Genomic DNA, 21,841 nt, shown 5'->3' with positions numbered 1-21,841 from the left:
CGGCTCTTCTGAGGCAGTGAGAAGGGTAGATGTCCTCCAAGGAGGGGAGGGGGAGTCCGATGAGCCTCTGCGCCGTCATGACCACTCATTTGAGCCTCTTCCATTCTGCCTCCAGTTCTGTGATGCAGTATGAGAGAATGCTCTTGATGGTCGAGCAGTAGAAGGTCACAAGCAGCTTCTGGCTGATGTTGTTCCTCCTGTCCACTCTCAGGAAGTGTAGCTGTGCCTTCTTGATGACAGCAGAGGTGTTCCCGGATCAGGAGAGAACAGTGGAGATTACTGTGCCCAGGAAGGTAAAGGTGTGGACCACCTCCACACGGTCTCCACTGAAGTGGATAGGGGCCGGATCTGTCCTGTGCTTCCTGAAGTCCAGGATAATATCCTTTTTCTTTGTGGTGTTCAGAGCCAGGTTGTTAGCTGAGCACCACTCAGAGGACCTCATCCCTGTGGGCAGACTCATCCCCTCATGATCAGCCCCACCACCGTTGTGTCGTCTGCAAACCTCACAGTTGTATTGTGCTCCCTGCCACCTTTACAGCATGTAAGTTTAGCATCAGTGAGCATGTTCATGTCCCCCAGCTCACAAAGCACATCCTGGTTGTACTTCTCTATACTGTATGTCCCACCCTCTGATGTGTAAACCTTCATACAGGCTCTCACAAGGAAACTCATCTACCCAATGAGAACTTTTTGTGGAATTAGTTCTTCAACCTGTAGGAGAACAAAATGACAGCTGGTTGTCCCCGATATCTAGCAGGAGGGCGGTTGACTGCTGTCACTTCAGTCCCTCTAATTTGTTGCCTAAGATCTTCCCGGCTGATATCCAAAGGGAAACTCATCACCCCATGCTTTTTATTACAATGTGTTCCTAAAACATGACTAATCCAGACTCTGTTCAGGGTCTCCCCTTTCAGAATAATTTGTTGTTGGGCACCATTAGCTGTGTCAATCAAAATATTGCTTCCTCTTGTATTGGACCAGTTTTGTCATGAAGACCCTTTGCAAGCTTCACTGGATGTATATTGTCTCCAAACTCAATTGTCACTTTCCACTCTTCCTTCTCACTTTCTTTCACTGAGTTTTTAAAACCATTGTGACTTTCTGATTCACTGTCACATGACACAGAGTTATTTTTTTCTTCAATTCTTCCCCATACTTCTTCATCGTTCTTTGACTCACTCTCCATGTGATGGCTCCACACCTGGACCCCAGAACTCCACCGGGCTCTGGCCTGCAGAGCCTGGTGAGGTTCCTTCCATGACTGAGGACCCAACCAGCACAGACCCTCTTCTGCTGGAGAGACTCTGGTAGTCTGGACTTGATGAACTGACAGGTTCCACAAGATTGCAGTAATTCATCAATGTGGATGCAGGTTCTGTGAAGAAGAAGAGGGAACTCGGTGAGGGTGATCAGTAGGTCACTAAGCTGTTTCAGTATTTGAAATAGACTGGATTGAGCAAAAGTATATCGTATTCAAAGAAATAGTTTGGGTAGTTGACTCTGTTCACACTCCAACACAGAAGGTGGCGGTAATGCATTTCTATAGCTGGTTGCCATCCGGTGAAGAAGAAGCAGCAGCGGTGAGGGGGCGGGGTTAGCCGTTGTCTTGATTGGCTGCTGAGCTGCAGACTGGCGGGGAGATTTTGAAAGTAGCAGGGTGTGTGTGCGTCAAACTGAAAACATTGTGTCCCTCGTTCGAGGTTCAGTAACGCGAGTGTTTTGGGTGAAAGGCTTCATGGACCCCCAGTCAGCTGGAGGCGATCAGACAGAGAAGAACGTCGGCATGACGGAGATTGCGGCAGCTGATCCGGATTCATTCGTTCATGTTGAACTCGACGTAGAAAACGACTTGGGCCAGAATGTGCTCGATATAACTCAAGGTGATGGTTCTTCTGACATGTAAAGACACTGGAAAGGGGACGTAGTTTTGAATATTTATACTGTATGCAGACGCTGTAACTTATTTGTCAGATTAACGAACTTTGAACTTTGGTAGTGCATGAAGTCATGAAGATCGTGGATCCACATTCACTTCAACATTTGAAGTGGCAGGTTAGCGCCAAATCGCGGAGAATGTCTGAGACGTTTTCACATCATTGTCCTTCGCTCGACACAAATAGTTGAGAGACGGTGTTGAGCGAATAAGATAGGCCTACACTTCAGAATACCACTGCCACAACTACAAGAACACCGTATACTGAGAACCTCTACTAGCTTGTCGTACTACTTGAAGGCACTAGAATTCAGCTGGGGATTCTCATCATCAGTAGAGTACAGGGCGTGTACTTGTACTGGTACTCACTACAGTTTCACTCGCTGTCATCAAACCATCAGAATGACGGATGCTAGTGTATCTCGTGCTACTCAGAACCAGCTGTTGCTCCTCAGATGAAGCTACAGCTATGACTGATTAACTGCTGTTTAAAACCCTGCAGGCCTTCTTCTTTGTTAGAAGGAGCTGCAGTACTTTCCGTGCTTGCATTGTTGTCATCATTGTATCATATTGTCCATTTCAAATCTCCTGTTTCTATTCAGTCCTCCACCTTTCCTGTGGTTGTTTTGAGTTTCTGCTTCCTCTGCAAGTGTGTCAGTAGTTGGTGTTGTAGTTGCATGACTTGTTTGACCAGTGTGACAAGGTACCACCTGCTCGGGCCCTTCAGGAAACCTGGGACGCTGCTGGGCATGTAGATGAGACTTATTTTGAATTACTGATATGATAATATAATAGCTTCACTGTCACATTCTGAAAATCTGCAAAACAATCCCAACAGTTCTTTTTCAAAATGAAGATGGGGAGGAAGATCAAGATGAAAGTGATGATGATGATGATGATGATGATGGTGAGGACAGCGGCACAGACCACTTCAACACTAACAAGGCTGGGACTCAGCTGCAGAAATGTGAGCGCCGTGGACAAATGAATTCAGGTCTTCCAGACACTTTCCAAACAGGCAACCTGCTGTTCTACGAGAGGTTCAAGGCCTACCAGGACTACATGCTTGGTAAGAACACATTCACCACCAGGCTCTGACTGAAGATATGCGTCCATGGGAACCAACCCCAGAGAGTACTGCTACTGTTTCTGAGTGAGAAAGAAGTCCTTATTAGCCTAGAGTGGCGGAGGAGGAGTTGTCTACAGTGCTCCCGGTGTGTCGGTTACAGCAGCCAAGACCTGGTTGCAGTTTTTTAATGTGTAAGACAACCGACATAATGACAACTTAAAAACATTGCACCTCCATTAATTTGGGTATTGCACCCTGCTGTAATGTGATTTTGATTAATTGTTATGCCTAAGTTGTAAATTAGAGTTTTATGAAAGTTTTTTGTTTGTTAAGGCGGCACAGTGGTGCAGTGGTCAGCACTCACCTCACAGCAAGAAGGTTGCGGGTTGGAGCACGGGGTCTTCCTGTGTGGAGTTTACATGTTCTCCCTGTTCATGTGTGGGTTCTCTCTGGTACTCCAGCTTCCTCCCACAGTCCAAAGACATCAAGAAGGGGCTTGGCTCATTGGATACTCTAAATTGACCGTAGGTGTGAAGGTGAATAGTTGTCTGTCTCTATGTGTTGACCCTGCGATAGATTGGCGATCCGTCCAGGGTGAACCCCGCCTCTCGCCCAAAGTCAGCTGGGATAGGCTCCAGGCCCTCAACAGGATAAGTGTTAGAAGATGGATGGATGGATGTTGTTAGTTAAATGGCGCTAGTCCTAGCCACTGCAATGAGCAAACATACCATCCACTTAGTGATGCTTCAAGCAGCTTGCTCTCACTGGCTGGTCAGAATTCCATCACTATTGCTTGTAAATCTGTCACATTCCTGTGTGTTTTGAGCAGATTATCAGTTCTACTCATCCTTGCTTTGGTATTGCACTGCAAGATGATAATTACTAACAATTCAGATGGATCTCTGTACTTTTACTTGACTGTATTTGTGTGCAGGTGACTGTAAGCCTTCAGAGGTGAAGACCTTTACAGCAGACTACCTGAAGAAGGTTGTGGAGCCCTGTGATTGGCAGGCCCTCTGGTTCAACGATGTCTTTGATGTCCTGGTGGAGGTGAGACTGCTTCAGACCTAAGCTTTCATTCATCAAAACAGTCAGAACAGGCTTTTACCCATGACATCCACTATTCAGCGGATGGCTGCACTGCAGCAGGGGACAGTGTGATGTTGCTGGTGAATCCCCAAGAAGCAGCTTGACCCTCTGCAGAAAACATGCAGCAAGTCCATTTAGATGGAAGTTTCTTTAAGCTGCACAGAGCAGATTGAGCCAGAGACTGAAGTCCCAAAACAAATGGAATAATGAATCCAGTCAATTTTCAAAAGAAACCAAATGTAGAGGCTCCCGGTCGCAAAAGAGACGGAAAATGAACTCAACATGACTACCAACTCAACGTATAAATGATGGAAAGAAACACAATGCATTTGAAACACAGCACATGAGGACAGATGTGAATCGTGGAACATAGCCAGGGGAACAGACCCGGGGTAAGAGGTACTTTTGTTCCACTGTTTGTTATAATGCTGAAACAGACCATGCTGGGTTGGCAGTATTTCCCCATCTTATATTTGTTTTTATAGTGTTTGTTTGTTCATGTTCTGAGTATTCAAGAGTGATGTTGCTGGTTCTACTCTGTGAACACTTATCATACTGACCTGATGAATAATTCTCTAAGTATTGGAGGGATGCATGGCTAGGCCCTCAGTGTAGCTGGGACTTGGCTGCGCCCAGTCTGTTGTGTCAGTTAGACATCTTTTGAGTGGACGTGCAGTTAATTTGTCAAGTCAATTTTATTTGTCTAGCACCACATCACAACCAAAGTTATCTCATGACTCTTTACAAGTAGAGCAGGTCCAGCACCACACTCCTTCAATGAATTTACACCCAACAATTCTCCATCAGCAGCACATCCTGCAACAGTGGTGAAGAAAACCTTCCTTTTAACAGGCAGGAATATGGAGCAGATCCAGGATCAGTGGGGATGGCCTTCTGCTTTGACTTTGGGGGGAAAGAGAGCGGGGGGGGGGGGGGCAGAGACAAAGACAGACAATGGAGGAAGACAGATATACAGAAGGAAAGACAGGAACAGAGATAAAGTCTTGTTGACACATGACTTGAGACCATAGGTATGACTTTTATGACCGGTGTGTCTTTAGCATATTGAGAAGTGATGCAGGTGGTGATGAAGGCCTTGACAGAGACTCCTCACTTGGGCCAATGAAGTAGTTCTCCCACGGACACAGAACCAAACTACAATAACACAAGTTTCAATGTCTTCCTCCCTCCCAAACCTGATGTCTACATCATCTGACAGATTTGGCTCTAGGGGCTGATAGATATTTGAGATGAAGCTGATGACCCCCCCCCAGACGCTGACACAAATTTCTATCATTCAAGTACAGTATAACTTGTGTTGCTGAACAGCTGGTCATGATTTCAGGTGCGTGATGTGGACTTCAGTGATCTCAAGGCTTGTGTGAGGCTGGGGTTGCCTCTGCAGTGTGAGGCCAGAGGATGCGAACTCAATGAGGAGTCCATGACAGCTCTGCTAGAGGCAACCCAATATAAGGTCCCCCTGCAGGAACTTCAGGTGGTCTATGAAGAGTCTGGAGAGTTTGACCAGACCGCCCTGGCGATTGAGCACCTGAGGTTTGGCATTCGCTGACACACCAAACTATACATTTGCTTCCATACTTTACTTTCCCTCACCTGTGCTCCACTTACAGATTTTTCTACAAACATGTGTGGAGGCAGTGGGATGAGGAAGATGAGGATGATGACTTTGACTACTTTGTTCGTTGCGTGGAGCCTCGTCTCAGACTGTGAGCATTCTTTGTGTCTTTGAGGTAGTCTTGAATTTGTGTTAAATGCGAACTCATAAATCCTGTGTAATATGACTTTTCTCAGTTACTACGATATCTTGGAGGACAGAGTTCCAACGGGCCTTGTGGCAGAGTATCAGTCCCTGCTGGAAACTTGTACCCAGTGCTTCCAGCAGTTCTCAGTGCTGCGTAGTGGCCTCAGCAATGACTCAGACTCAGAGCTGGATAACCTGTCCATGGTGGAGGGCCTGAAGCTCTACGATCAGCTGGAAATACTCAAACGCAAGCTTTACATCATTGAGAATCCCTTGTTGAGGTAAAAGATGTATTGTGACTGTCAACTCCCACTTCCTCTGACTGGTTTAGTGTTGCTTGGTAGCACTCAGGGTGACAATAATGATAAAGGCTCACACACACTTGTCTGGCATTGATTATGTTGACAATATGCATTGGGATGTGCTGAAGTCAAAATGGGTAAGGTGAGGTGATGCATTATTGACTGTGCTCATGGCTCATAATTCAAACAAATGTCCAGGAAAGAGAAATATTGAGAACACATCACATGTAGTAACAACTGTACTTTTTAGTAGAAAACACAGTTCTGGTCGTGGACTACAAAGAAGAATCCAGGTTTTTGTTTTTAAAGACAAACAAAATCTGCTCGATGGGCTGCTGAAAGCATTTGAAAATGATGCGAGCTGCCAGGAATCTTAACATCAGAACCAGTAAGCTGCCTTCACAGACTAGAGTAGGTTGGGGGGGTACAACATATCTCTGAGACACAAAACCCCCTCAACTGTACCAGTCTGACTCCTTTGAGCCAGGAGTGAAAATCCACTTCCATGTCAGGCTCTGTATGCAACACACTGTTACACGCACGGTTACTTACTACGCACTACTAAACACACTGTTATGTACACTTCTGGGCGCACTTTTACACAGACACACCACCACACACTACATGGACTGTTAAGCACAGACTTACACACACTGATATATACACGCTACACTGTTACACAAACATCTACACACTGTTACACTCACTAACGCACACTTTTACACATAGTGTTATACAAAGTACCACACGTTGTGGGTGAAAGCAGAAGTCCGTCCCCATTGAGCCTGGATCTCCTCGACATTTCTGCCTGGTAGGAAGGTTTTCGTTGCCGCTGTTGCAGGATGTGCTTGCTGATGGAGAATTAATGGTTGTAAATGAAAGGAGTGTGGTGGGTGGGAAGTGTTAGCATCAGCTAGCTCAGGTCCAGGATGCTGGTGTGTCCAGCATTAATCCTCTCAGCAGTTCTTCTTCTAGTCTTCTGCAAACCTTTGGTTCTGTTGTTCTGGAGGTGCTGTGACAAATCACTGCGCCCAGTCAGGAAAGTAGTTCTAGCGGTATGGCTGATTCTAACATTACAATTTCACCTGTTTTGGTTCTGTTTTCTTTACATAAAGACCACTGATTGTAAGACCATTGTTGAAGGACATTGTAAGTCAGGCACTTAATTTTTAATGAAGTTTAGATTCTGGGATAATTGGGCAAGGCAAGGCAACTTTATTTGTAGAGCCCGTTTTCACAAACAGTTTGTCTCAAAGGGCTTCACATGGCATCATAACAACATCCTCTGTTCTTAGACCCTCACATCGACTGAGGAAAAACTCCATAGAAAACCCTTTTAACAGGGAAAAATCTGAGAAACCTCAGGGTGAGCAACAGAGCAGGGATCCCTCACCCAGGACGGACAGACGTGCAGTAGATGTTGTTACAGACAAGAAAACCGTTTATAATATAAAATGTGGGAAACATGGAAATGTTAAGAACAGTTGAAGAAGAAAGCTTCTGGAAGGGGAGGCAGGGAGAGCAAGCCAGCTTGATGGGGGACTGGATGGCAGACTGGTTCATGGAAGGGAAGGCAGGGAGAGCAAGCCAGCTTGATGGGGGACTGGATGGCAGACTGGTTCATGGGAGGGGAGCGCAGGCCGGTGTAACAGCAGGGGATAAAACAAGGGGGGGTGGGGGGGGGGCGATGCAGGCGGCGGTTGGAGCAGAGAGATGGAACTCTGGTGGATCTGTGGAAACACAGAGAGACTGCGAGACACCAAGGCCAAACTACAAAGTGCAACAAGTAATGGTAATGACAGTTCCAAAAATGTGCAGGGAGAGGAGGAGAGAGGAGAGGAGAGGAGAGGGCTCCATGTAACCTGATGTGTCCCCCAGCAGTCTAAGGCTGTAGCAGCATAGCTATCAATGGTTCAGAGCTACCTGAACCAGTCCTAACTGAAGGCTCGGTCATAAAGGAAAGTCTTAAGCCTGGACTTAAACGTAGTCAGAGTGTCTGCCGCTCTGACCCATGGAGAGATGCTGGTTCCACAGTAGAGGAGCCCGGTAACTGAAGGCTCTACCTCCCAGTCTGTTTTTAGAGATACTGGGAGTCACTAAAAGACCTGCGTTCTGGGAGCGGAGTGCTCTGGTAGGACAGTAGGGACTAATGAGCTCTTTCAAATAGGATGGGGCTTTATCATTGAGAGCCTTATAAGTCAGTAGAAGGATTTTGAAGTCAATTCTAGATCCTACAGGAAGCCAGTGGAGAGAAGCTAAAATGGGAGAGATGTGTTCTCTCTTCTTAACTTAACATTAGAGAGATGCAAGTTGGCAGAGGTTCCATTATCTCTCCTCCATCATAATTCCTGTTTTGGATTTCCATGGTGGAACTGTTTCACTCTCACTATCAGATGTACATATAGGTACAGACTAACGTCAACTACTTTCCCCACCAACTCCAGGTATGTGCTGGGCTACAAGGGTAATGCCAGGCAGCAGAGTGTCCAGAGCCGTGGGCCCAGAGCATCAGGGATCAGGGTGGTCCATGTAGTCACAGTTTCCTGCAGCACCATTCAGCTCCAGTCCCTCCTTAATGACAGGCTGCTGCCTCAGTGGTCCACTGATGACATTGAAGTCCAGGTTAGTATCAGGCAGCTGAAGTTCTTCTAAAATGAGGAAAAAAAAGACTATTGAATGTTGTGTTGTGTTCAAAAAGCTGGAGCCATTTTATATCTGGTTCTCAAACAGGCTTAGAGAATTTGTCCTGTGTCCTGGGTTTGTTCCCAATCATTAATCTGTGGCTGAAGGGATCAATGACTGATTGATGATTGGATTTCCAGAAGCAGTTAATGAACATTTTGAGAGGTGAAGTAAATCCTTCATTACGACTCAGTCTACCTTCAAGGAAAGGCAAAATGCATCATTAAAAAAGATACAGTTCTTCAACTCTTGTTATGGCTCTTCACAACTGTTCTGCAGTGTGTAGGTTTACAGAAAGTAGGCAAAAGCAAAATTTCAGCTAAGTATACATACTGTCATTATTTCTGTTTATACTTGTACCCATGTTGTTACTTCACTTGTACATTTATGAACATGTTTAACTTTGCTCAGCAAACTGTAGTGTGTGTTTGAATGTGTGTGTGTGTCTGTGTGTCTAGTTTCATAGAGAACCTGTGTCTGCAGTGGACTCATGTCATTGTGGCGACATGGTCATTATCCTTCCAGGGACTTACAGAGTTACCAGTTGCATCTTCCTGCCAGACTCCATCACTGTGGAGGGTAAGTGTGTGTGTGTGTGTGTGTGTGTGTGTGTGTGGTGGGGGGGGTGTGTACTCAGTGATTAACCCCACTGATTTTGGCACTGGAGACCTGGGTTTCATTCCTGGACAAGGCAGGTAACATAGGGACTGCTCTTTTTGCTGCTAGCAAAAGTGTGTGTGTGGATAGATAGATAGATAGATAGATAGATAGATAGATAGATAGATAGATAGATAGATAGATAGATAGATAGATAGATAAGATATGTAAGATATATAAGATATATATATATATAGAGAGAGATATAATCCCTCCAGCATGTCCTGGGTCGGCCCCGAGGCCTCCTCCCGGTTGGGCATGCCTGGAACACCTCCTGAGGGAGGTGTCTAGGAGGCATCCTCACCAGATGCCTGAACCACTTCAACTGACTCCTCTACCTGGAGGATTAGCGGCTCTACTCTAAGTCCCTCCCGAATGACTGAGCTTCTCACCCTGTCTCTAAGGGAGAGCACAGCCACCCTGTGGAGGAAACTCATTTCGGCCGCTTGTATTCGCGATCTCGTTCTTTCGGTCATTACCCAAAGCTCATGACCATAGGTGAGGGTTGGAACGTAGATTGACCGGTAAATCGAGAGCCTCGCCTTTTGGCTAAGCTCCTCCTTCACCAACAAGGACTGGTTTAGCGCCAGCAACGCTGCGGATGCTGCCCCAATCCGCCTGTCAATCTCCCGCTCCATCCTACCCTCACTCGTGAACAAGACCCCAAGATACTGAAACTCCTCCACCTAAGGCAGGACATCCCCCCCCGACCTGGAGTGGGCAAACCACCCTTTTCTGGCTGAGGACCATGGCCTCAGACTTGGAGGTGCTGATTCTCATCCCAGCCACTTCACATTCAGCTGCGAACTGTCCCAGCAAGAGTTGAAGGTCGGGTGTACACCTTTCCAGGGAGACTGAGGGGTGTGATTCCCCGATAGCTGGAACACACGCTCTGGTCCCCTTTCTTAAAGATGGGGACCACCACCCTGGTCTGCCACACCAAAGGCGCCGCCCCCGATGTCCACGCAATGTTGCAGAGAAGTGCCAACCTAGACAGACCCACAACGTCCAGAGCCTTGAGATACCCAGCGTGGATCTCATCCACCCCCGGAGCTCTGCCACCGCGGAGTTGCTTAGCTGCCTTGGTGATTTCTGCCGCAGAGATTGGACGACCCCTCCCCAAGCACTCCCCAAACTCTGTCTCCTCCATGGAGTACGTGTTGGTGGGATTGAGGAGTTCCTCAAAGTATTCCTTCCACCGCCCAATTATCTCCCCAGTTGACGTCAGCAGCCTCCCGTCCCCACTGTAAACAGTGTGGGCAACCGCCCGTTAGTCATTCTCCATGGTCTCACCGAACTCCTCCCACGCCCGAGTTTTTGTCTTGGCGACTGCCATGGCTGCATACTGCTTGGCCTAACGGTACTGGTCGGCTGCATCTGGAGACCCAGAGGCCAGCCATGCCCTGTAAGCCTCCTTCTTCAGTCTGACGGCTCCCCTCACCTCTGGTGTCCACCAGCGGGTTCGAGGATTACCGCCGCGACCGTCCCCAGCAGCCATACGGCCACAGCTCACAACAGCTGCCTTGACAATGGCAGAGCGGTACATGGCCCATTCGAACTTGATGTCCCCCACTGCCCCCGGGATGTGGTCAAAGCTCTGCCGGAGGTGGGAGTTAAAGATCATTCTGACAGGTTCTTCCACTAGGCGTTCCCAACAAACACTCACGACTCGTTCGGGTCTGCGCTGCATCTTCCCCTGTCACTTGATCCAACTCACCACCAGATGGTGATCAGTTGACAGCTCAGCTCCTCTCTTCACCCGAGTGTCCAGAACATGCGGTCGCAGGTCAGATGATACAACTATAAAATCGATCATAGACCTGCGGCCAAGGATGTCCTGGTGCCATGTGCACCGGTGGGCATCCTTATGTTCCAACATGGTGTTAGTTATGGACAAACTGCGACTTGCACAGAAGTCCAATAATTGCACACCCCTTGGGTTCAGGTCGGGCCTGCCGTTCCTCCCAGTCACGCCCTTCCAGGTCACGCAGTCATTGCCCACATGAGTGTTGAAGTCTCCCAGTAGGACAATGGAGTCCCCAGTCGGACACCATCCAGTACCCTTCCCAAGGACTCCAAAAAGGGTGGGTACTCAGAACTGGTGTTCGGCGCATAAGCACAGACCACAGTCAGGACCCGTTCCCCGACCCAAAGGCGCAGGGAAGCAACCCTTTTGTCCACTGTGGTAAACCCCAACGTACAGGCAGAAAGCCTGGGGGCGATCAAAAATCCCACCCGGCCCACTGCCTCTCACCCGAAACAACTCCAGCAAAAGAGAGAGTCCAACCCCTCTGAAGGACTTGGGTTCTGGACCCGGTGCTGTGTGTCGAGATGAGGCCGACTAGATGCCTGGGGATCCAACAGCCAAGGCCCCCACCTTGAACTGCCACCCAAGCCACAAAGCACCGGACCCTTCTGGTTCCTTCCACGGGTGGTGGGTCCATGAGAGGATGAGTTCATGTCTCCCCTTTGGGCTAGGCCCAGCTGGGCCCCATCAACCAAGGCCTGGCCACCAGGTGCTCACCATTGAGCCCCTACCCTAGGCCTGGCTCCAGGGCAGGGCCCCGGTGCCTCTCCAGGCTGGTTAACCAAACACCTCGCTGTTCCTTCCATCAAGGGTCTGCTGAACCGTTCTTTGTCTGGCCCTTCGCCTAGGACCTGTCTCCCTTGGGTGACCCTACTAGGGGCGAAATGCCCCCGACAGCATAGCTCCTAGGGTCACTAGAGCACTCAAACTCCTCCACCACGATAAGGTGACGGTTCCAGGAGGAACACATGTGTGTATTTGTGTATATATATGTATATGTGTGTGTGTGTGTGTGTGTATACAGTATGTGTTTGTGTATACATGTATGTGTAAATATATATACTGTATACACATGTATACCTTTTTTTGTTCTTGTGTGTGTTCTCTAGGCTTTGGTCTACCTGATGAGGTGGTGATTGAGAAGGAAAGCAAAGGGGACTCATTTGTGGAGTCCACGGGAGATGATGTCCGACTGTCCAACATCAAGTTTATTCAACATGACGCTATTGAGGGTATTCTATGTAAGTAGAGGGTCTAAAGATGGGTCCCATGCGTTAATCATTGCCTTGGATGCTCCCTTTTGCTGTCAGTCAAAAACTAATTAAACCCTTGAGGTTCCAGACATGCTGAGTCTTTGCTCTCTGGTGACTGCAGGCGTACGTCAGGGAAATCTGAGCATGGAGAACTGTGTGCTGCAGTGTGAAACCACTGGAGTTATTGTCCGAACCTCTGCCCATCTCACCATGAACATGTGTGATCTCTATGGCTCCAAGGTGAGTGGTGACACTTTGGTTTTTAAATGTAGTTACTCAGGTAAAATCTGAGAGTAAGGGAACTCGCAGTAGCCCTGCATCCTGGGAGCAAAGGGTTTCTACCTGGATAGTAGGAAACTATGAGCTCTGTCAGGAATAAAGGTGCTTGATTGTTGAGGGCTTTGGATGTTAGAAGAAGAATCTAGCATTCTGTTGCGGATCTGACAGGGATCCAGTCCAGAGAAGCCAGTACAGGAGAGATCTGTAATCTTCAACTTGTTCTGGTCAGTACATCAGCAGTGAGAGAGTCTTTGGAGACTCTTGGTACATGCTGATAGCAGGAATCACTCTAATACAGCCTGGAACAAACCTGTTTCCTGTCTCCTGCCATTGTGAAGAGCCTCTGTGCTTGGTATTGCTACCTGCCTTTCGGTAAGTGTGTGACCTCACTTCCTGTTTATGTATGTCGCTGAACATAGTGCCTTGCTTCGTTCCACTAGCTAAAGTGTGATCATCCCTGCTAATTCCTTATTACGCTTACTAATTACCAACCAAACTACATACATAATTGCATTATTTGGCCAAAGTTTAAAAGACCATCTATCTTTTAGCGACAGTCTTTCTGCCTTGTAAACTCTCCTCTCTAAGCTAACGATGGCTTCTCCCTCTCACTCTCCCCTCTCCTGCTCAGTGTGCCACATGTTTAGTTACTCCTCTGCCTCATTTCGTGATACTGATAAGTGTGTTAAATTTAGTTTGTTTGTAGCACCACTTTCTTAAATATGATCAATGTGTCGCTGTTATCTGGTTACGTCCCACAGTCCTTTAATGTGGCAGTAATTAAAACCCTTCTCAAAAAAGCAACCCTGGATCCAGAAGTTTTGGCCAACTACAGACCAATATCAAATCTTCCTTTTTTGTTGAAGATTCTGGAGAAAGCAGTTGCCAAACAGCTCTGTGACTTTCTCCACAGCAACAGCTTATTAGATGATTTCCAGTCAGGTTTCAGGATTCATCCTAGCACAGAAACAGCACTTGTCAGAGTTACCAATGACCTCCTACTAGCATCAGATAAGGGACTGGTCTCTGTGCTGGTCCTATTAGATCTTAGTGCAGCTTTTGATACCATTGACCACCATGTCCTATTACAGAGACTGGAACATGTCATTGGCATTAAAGGAACCACACTAAACTGGTTCAGGTCATATTTACTAGGTCGATCTCAGTTTGTACTCACTAATGATAATCCCTCTGAAAACACTACAGTCAGTTATGGTGTTCCACAAGGGTCTGTGCTTGGACCAGTCCTCTTCACCCTATACCTGCTTCCACTAGGTCACATTATAAGGAAACACTTGATTAATTTTCACTGCTCTGCACACGATACACAGCTGTACTTATCAATGCATCCACATGAAACAAATCAGCTGACTAAACTGGAGGCCTGTGTAAAGGAGATAAAAACAAGGATGACCCATAATTTCCTTTTATTATACTCTGATAAAACTGAAGTTACTGTGCTGGGCCCAAAACACCTTAGAAACACCCTATCTAATGAGATAGGTACCCTGGAAGGCATTACACTGGCCCCCAGCACTACTGTAAGGAACGTAGGAGTTCTCTTTGATCAGGATCTGTCCTTTAACTCCCACATTAAGCAAATCTGTAGGACTGCTTTCTTTCATTTATGTAACATTGCTAAGATCAGGCACATCCTGTCTCAAAAAGACAGGTCAAATGGTGGAACGAACTACCGAACTCTGGGCATTCTGCTGAGTCCCTTTCTACTTTTAAGAGACAATTGAAGACTCAATTGTTCAGAGAGCACCTAGGCACTTAACCTGACTCTTCTCCTCTTTGTCCTGTGGGGTAGAATAAGTCAGAGGGTCCAAGACTCAGCACTTAGTGATTATGTAGCACTAACTGTGTTGTGTGATGTTGTATGTTTGTCCAAAAAAAAGGGGGGGGGGGGGGCGACACTTCTTCTGCCACTAGATGGCACTACCTGTGACCAAATCACAACTGAAGCACTTTTGCGCTACTATGGGTTTTTCCTTAAGTCTGAATTCTTGCTTGTGTTGTACGTCGTTTTGGACAAAAGCGTCTGCTAAATGAAATTGTAGAATTGTAGAAGATGCAGAAAAACTAGTCCATTGATTACTGATTATAACCAGAACTAGAAGAGACCATGTCTCTCCTGTACTAGGTTCTTTGCACTGGCTCCCTGTCAAATTTAGAATAGAATGTAAAATTATCCTTTGAACATACAAAGTCCTCAACACTCAGGCTCCTTCATATTTGACAGAGCTCATAGTCCCCTATTATCCTAGTAGAACCCTTCAGTCCTAGGATGCAGGGTTACTGGTGGTTCCTAGAGTTTCTAAAAGTAGAATGGGAGCCAGAGCCTTCAGCTATCAAGCTCCCCTCCTGTGGAACTGCCTCACAGTTTCAGTCCTGGATGCAGACACCCTCTCTACGTGTACAAGCAGACTTAAGACCTTCCGTTTTGATCGGGCATATAGTTAAGTCTGGCTTAGGCTGGCCCTTAGATATGCTGCTATAGGCTCAGATTGCTGGGGGATCTCCCATGGTGCACTGGGCTTCTCTCTCCTCCTCTCTTTCCTCTCTGTCTTCCTATATTTGTCATACATAAATCATGCTCATATGTGTTACTAACTCATTTTCGTCTCCGGAGCCTTCAGGCTCCCCGCATCCCAGATCCTGGGTGCTGCTGGAGGAGGCTACAGACCTGAAGAGCCTTCAGCCGCCACCCATAGCACCGCCTACTCACGTCCCTGTCTGTACATCAGTCTCTTCACTTTATCACTCTTGTTATCACCGTCTCTCTCTTTCTTTCTGTATATCTATCTTCCTCCATTATCTGTCTTTGTCTCTGCCCTGCTCTCCTACTCTCTTTCCCCCCAAACGGTCAAAGCAGAAGGCCGTCCCCATTGAGCCTGGATCTGCTCCACGTTCCTGCCTGTTAAAAGGAAGGTTTGCTTCACCACTGTTGCAGGATGTGCTGCTGATGGAGAATCGTTGGGTGTAAATTCATTGAAGGAGTGTGGTACTGGACCTGCTCTACTGGTAAAGAGTCATGAGATAACTTTGGTTGTGATTTGGTGCTAGACAAATAAAACTGACTTGACAATTGACTTGAAAGTGACAAAAGCATAGTCTAGTTTCTCTGCATCTTCTTGAGACAGGATGTGTCTGATCTTAGTAATGTTATGGAGATGAAAGAAGGTGTCCAGGGGATGTTGGAGTTGTGCATGTCATAGCACTCTGCCAAAAGACCAACTATTGAATATAATTGCTATGTTCAGATCTGTCAAAAGACAACTGATTCAATCGGAGTAAAACCCTACAGAAACAGCTGTCAGCGTTCAGCCTTTTCTGTCATTAGATGACATACAAACATTTTCATAGTCTTTGCAGCTGTAATTCAAACATTACATGTCTGATGATCACCATTCATCTGCACTGTTAATTGTAGAACAACAGTGATCTGGATTCACTCATCTGGGTGCTGTCATTTCTAAATCAGTCATTTCTTATTCAGCTAATTGATATTCTCTTTTCTCACTCTCACTCTCAGTGCTCTGCAGCCATTCTCTGTAGCTATGAGTCAAAAACAAAAAACGTATAGACAGTATTTTATTAACTTAGACTATAATACAGGTTGTGTGGCACCTGAGGAAAATCCTAGTGAAGACGGAATGTTTAGGTGTGTGACCTGTGGCACGTGGACCTGGTTGGCCTACTACAAATATTCTGGCTGAAAAAAATAATTTTGGATACAGTTTGGATGGAAAAACACTGATTGACATTTCATCAAGAATGATTTAGCCTTTGTCTGAAAAAAATAGTGTTATTCTTCCAATTTGAACAGAACTGAGAACTGGACATCACCTGTCACACCATCTTGGTTTTAATTGAATGTGGCATCAGTCAAGTTTTAAGAAGTTGAGAGTTTTGCAAACATTGCCAGACAGATCGTAATTGTGCAAGTGAAGATAAAGATGAGCAAAACCATGTTTTCATGTCGGTGAGGCCAGAAGGTGCTCAGGCTCAGTTGTAGGCCTCATTCAACCACGTTACTGTGTGATGGAGGCAGCTATGAATGAGTGACATCAGAGGAGAGTCAACGCAGCATTCATGTCTTGACATCTGACTAGCGTGGTGTCATCACTTGTTGTCTTTGCAAGGTGAAGATTATTGGAAATACACCCAAGTGTTGTCATGGTTATTTTGTCTGTCGCTGTCATGAAGATCAGTATTTACATACTTGCAGCGGTCATACGGACGTTATGAAGATAAGACAGATGAAGGTGATCGGTGTTTGTCTGAATTTTCTGCTGTGCTTCCACAACCTGAAGCTAAAGGAAGAAAACTATACTGGGATGTTCACACATCACTGGCCACCTGCTCTGGAGTTTTTTTTTCAGCCATGAGAGTGATGTCATTGGTCTGGCGCTCCTCTTCGCTCCGGCGAGGGGGAACGTGACAAAACTGGTGAACTGCAGGGAAGAGTTGTGGCTCACGACTAGACATCTGGTGATAACGTCTGATATGAAGTGAAAAACAATGTGAGAGACAACTTGATCAGTTCACCATCTCTCATTTACCTGTCAAGTTGTTTTCGCAAGACTTTTTGTGTTCTTCACAACATGTTACTGCTGTGTACTATGACTGGCTTAATCAACAGAAGTAAGGAAAATCACCAGTGCTGTGTGAAACAGTTCACACCAGTTAGTGTGAATTCCTGCTGGTGCACACAAATACATTAAATCTGGTTTTTCCTCTTTGCACAACAGCTGTCACACAGCATCATTATTTTTAATCCTCACTGGTAACAGATATTTGTAAAAGTTTAAAATTGGGGCCAATTATCAGCTGTTTTTAGTTTGTGTTAACACAGATGGGAGGTCTTGTACTCATTTGTATGTGTTCTCTCCAGGGGGCTGGTGTGGAGATTTACCCTGGCAGTGTCTGCAAGCTGGTGGGCAATGGCATCCACCACTGTAAGGACGGGATCCTCATCAAGGTACCACATGACTCCGGCTCTGGGACTGGTTCAGACAATGAACTCTTGGTATAAATGTAATGATCTGTCCTTAAAGAAATTGTGAAGGAATAAGAGAGTTCCATGAAAGGAGAACTCCATTCCTCTAGTTAGGGCCCTACGTTCGTGCTTCATTTGCATCGTGTTCCTTGACTGATCCGTGTACAAATTCAGCTGTAATTAAAATGCTTTTTCAAATGCTGCTGACCTTTCATCATTTTTAGTGATGCAGTGAGAATGGAGGTCTGATTGGTTTATCTTTCAAATTTTTTTGGTGGTTTTGGAGGAGGAGGGGATCCAGACATAGGGATGGTCCCTCCAGGCTCCATCTGTAACATAGTACTTTCACTAACACAACTTGATCCATTTCCTGGAATTCTGACCTTTCACGTTGACTCAAGCCACATGCTACATTTGGTGCTCTTGTGTTTGTAGGACAGACTTGGACATACGAGTGTGGTCAGTGTAATGGTCCAGTTAGCTGCAGTGCAGATTGGGGCGTTTGTCTGCTCCTGTTTTAGAGGAATGAATAAAGTATTTTCCATTCCAGCATTTTTCTTTTAATCACATCCAGTGTGACTCATGAAAATTACTGTAATTACTCCATTTAACATGGAGAATAATTTAATTGTCATGACTTGAATTTTATCGTACTGCTTTCTCATTTAAAACGCTTTTACTTGTGATTGAAAAACAAATTCCCTAGGTGGTGAATGTTCTCAGTCATCAGGTCACAGGCACTGTCAACATTTTCTTGAAGACATTTCGGGTCTGATCGCAGAGGCTTCTTTGGTTATCACTTAGTAGAGGTTTTTGGACCCTGTGAGCGTGTGACCCTTTACTGAGTGGCCAAGGTCACATATGAGTTCTGAGTTTGAGTTGCCGTAATCACGTAATAATTGCAGAGGTTTCCATCTCCGAAGTCATTTTAGTCACAGATCTTTTCCACTCTAAATTTGATCTTCATTTGAAATAAATACATTTATCATCATCACTCTTCTACTCTTGCAAGGTGAATGTGATATGAGATTACTGTTATTGTTTTTAAAGATAGTGAATTTTGTATCTGCAGGACTTTGCGGATGAGCTGGACGTGATGCCATCTATCATTATGGAGAACAACGTGATCCATAACAACGAAGGCTATGGTGTGATTCTAGTCAAACCCAGCAACGGGGAAGACCACCCACTTCCTGCGGATAAGAGTGATGGTGGGTAGACCCTCAAAGCCACATACTGAGAAAAATGATCAGAAGGTTTAAACATGTGATGCAGGTTCATGTACAGAATCAACAATTAAATCCCTGATCTGCCATTGATGGAATTTTCTGGCGATCACTGGTGTGCAGTAGGGGGTGTTGTTGTGGACCTTGTGACAGAATACTGCATGTTTAGGTCCAGAAAAAAGTGAAGAAGCAGCTACAGGAACCAGAGGATGCAGCAGAATGATGGATGTTGTGGTTCTCCAGGGGGACGGTGGTGCACCAGATTCACAAGCTCTGGTGGTCTAGGGACCAGGACCAGTACTGTTGATACGATTTTTTTTTATAATATACAATCTAGTTAACTAGTGAGGGGGAAAAAAACTCTTAAGTACTGCCAAGCAGTCAACTGGACTATTTGAGATTCCCCTCTCATCAAGAGGCTTCTTTAGTTAAAGTCTGTGGTGGGGAGCTGCAGGCCTTTATCACTCTGAGGGGGTGTGACCTTCTACAAGGCTGTTAGGTCACATGAGTCATTGGCCTACCTGGTACCTATGTGGGTCATTAGAGGGGATCCATGTGTGGATGGGTGGGCTGAGGACCGCATTGTAGGTGGGGGACCAGTAGAGGCCTCTTCCTCTGCTCAGGGACAGGCGCTCCAGTCTGACCTAGATGGCTTCTCACTGTCTTCTCTGGTCCAGATATGGACTTGCAGTCCTCACAAGAATGTCCTTCTTCCTCTAGGTGTTGGGGGGCAGCAGAGTCTGGACCTGAGCTGGTGGGCATCAGTTTGTGCCATGGAGGTTTTGTTCGCTTATGTATAGGTCAGGGCAATCCTGCTGCACCAGACCTCATTGACTAGGGTGCTTGTCGGGTGTTGGGGTGTTTAGTCCAAAGGGGGACCAGCTTTTGCCTTGAGGGTTACTGGTTTGAAGTGGACTGGGGTGTGTGTTTGTTGAAGATCCTCCTGAGTTTCTCCAACAATCCTGCCACATCCTGAATGACAATGTTGTTCCTTTTTGTCTCCTCTCCTTGGCCTTGTCTGTGTCTCTTGGAGGTTTTGATGAAGACCCAGTTGGAGTAGTTGCAGATTTTAAGGACTTCCCTGATGTGTTTCTATTCCTTCTCTCCCCCTTCTGTCCATGTGGGTACATTCTCAGCCTGGTGGTTTAGTGTTCTGATCACTCAAAGCTTGTGCTTCACCTTCCTTGGCTTTTATTTGGACCCAGGTGTCATCTACACATCTACCCCAGTGGCTGAGGGGGGGTCCTGTGAAGGTCCTGTGCTTGCCTCTCATCTCCCTTCATGAACTGTTTGGCCACTACTGGGGACACTGGCAAGTCAGTGGTCCAACCATCTTTCTGTCTGTAGAAACCTCCACTGCAGAGGTCCAGTGAAACACAAAGGTGGAGAACCTGGTTCTGCTGGCTCGAGTGTTGTCCTGCAGCGGGTTTCTCCCCACCATCTGAACTGCTTCCTGGAATGGATTACATGTGAAGTGTCATTGTATGAGACCACGGTTCCGTCTGGGTCTGGTGATATCTTTCTAGTCTTGTTGGTTAAACCTGGGAGTTCAGATGTGATAAGTGTTCCTCAGTAAGGGTGCCGGGATCTTGGATAGATGTTCGGAAATATGCAGGTAACTGAACTGATGCTGGTGCTGATGGGTCTGATCAGAAACACAAATATCAAATACATTTTATGCTTGAAAATCTCTTAACAAAAAAATGCGTTTTTCTTTTCTCCCTTTTTGTCTTGATAATGAATTTTTCATGAAACCAACCTTCACTCTTAATAGTCATCACACAAAATATTTGGGGGTTTTGACAAGTTAGTCAGAATGTTCAAGAGCTCAGCAAGTATTTGTTTTCCCCAGAGGAACCTGTGAAAGACTTTGAAGCGACAGCTGAAGACAAAGTGACACACAGCAACAACACTCCGTTGTCAGCAGAGAACCACGTGGATGGAGACGTGACCTCGGTCAGGAAGTGGCAGTTTTGCCGGCAGCTGAGCAGAAGCAAAGAGATATCCTGCAGCCGAGCCGTCCAAGACCTGATGGACCATCAGATGTTTGTCTCTATCCAGGGAAATCAGTTCAAACGCAATGGCATGGGAGACCTGGGTACCTTTTTCTACTGAGATGAAGTCTTCTAATATCGTAGTGTAGATGAAAGAAGTAGTATGTTAGATATTTGGTGGGTATTTGGAAAGGTCCGCTTCCTTCACACAGACTTGTACTATTTATTCCTCTGGGCTCTCAAAGTAGAAGGGAAAGAGGTTAACCTTTTTAATGCCTTATTAGTGACAAATGTTAATATTTCAAAAATGAATTCATCTGTTCGGGTGCACTATTTGTTAATATGGAGATAAACGTTCACAACATCTTTCTGTTTAAAATGTACAGTTCTTCACTGGTGTTCTTAGTTGTAGTGAAATATTTAGCAGATTTTAAGTTAAGGAGCACAGATATGACACAGATGTCACTGCAGTGATTATGCAAATAGGTTTTACATTTGAACTTCACCTTTCTGTACACCTTATTTGTTGAAACAACTTAAAACTTAGACTTGAACAATAATCATTTACAAATACAAATAATTTTTTGTAACATTGAGTTCACATATTTAAGGCACAATTGATTTTAAAAGTTTTGACATTAAATGTTAATAAAGCCAAAGTTTAAACTGCTTCTGGTGTTTCTGTGAAATCGTTTTAACGTTTTCTGTTGAGGAAGTTTAGGAAAAGTTCAAGACAATTTGCTGTATACACCAACTCACAACAAACCTAATCTAATTGCATTT

General features: G+C 45.8%; 1 protein-coding gene across 2 annotated transcripts; it reads left to right on the top strand.

The window, feature by feature from the left end:
• The first annotated feature begins 1,605 nt into the window (after nt 1–1,605).
• shcbp1 (SHC SH2-domain binding protein 1) lies at nt 1,606–21,744 on the top strand. 2 transcript variants are annotated; one of them, XM_086222310.1, is made up of 13 exons: nt 1,606–1,880; nt 2,790–3,002; nt 3,937–4,052; nt 5,437–5,645; nt 5,723–5,818; nt 5,904–6,134; nt 8,600–8,777; nt 9,296–9,416; nt 12,411–12,542; nt 12,676–12,794; nt 17,734–17,820; nt 18,911–19,049; nt 20,917–21,744. In XM_086222310.1, exons 1-13 carry the CDS (start codon nt 1,736–1,738, stop codon nt 21,177–21,179), a joined length of 2,049 nt encoding a protein of 682 aa, XP_086078436.1. In that variant the 5' UTR covers nt 1,606–1,735; the 3' UTR covers nt 21,180–21,744. The 2 variants fall into 2 exon arrangements, with proteins under 2 accessions (XP_086078436.1, XP_086078429.1); XM_086222303.1 differs by having other exon boundaries at nt 1,609–1,880; nt 2,772–3,002.
• The last annotated feature ends 97 nt before the right edge of the window (nt 21,745–21,841 follow it).

The sequence above is a fragment of the Aulostomus chinensis genome, chromosome 2 (assembly GCF_037954235.1).
Source record: "Aulostomus chinensis isolate RoL2024-O1b breed Wild chromosome 2, RoL_Achi_v1.0, whole genome shotgun sequence".
In the NCBI taxonomy this organism is placed as follows: domain Eukaryota; kingdom Metazoa; phylum Chordata; class Actinopteri; order Syngnathiformes; family Aulostomidae; genus Aulostomus; species Aulostomus chinensis.
This window is presented reverse-complemented; position numbering and strand designations above follow the sequence as displayed.

Coding starts and splice junctions, on each gene's coding strand:
- shcbp1 (XM_086222303.1), top strand. CDS start 1,736: ATGGACCCCCAGTCAGCTGGAGGCGATCAGACAGAGAAGAACGTCGGC. Junction 5,819..5,903: donor GTGGAGCCTCGTCTCAGACT/GTGAGCATTCTT, acceptor GACTTTTCTCAG/TTACTACGATATCTTGGAGG. Junction 12,795..17,733: donor GTGATCTCTATGGCTCCAAG/GTGAGTGGTGAC, acceptor TGTTCTCTCCAG/GGGGCTGGTGTGGAGATTTA.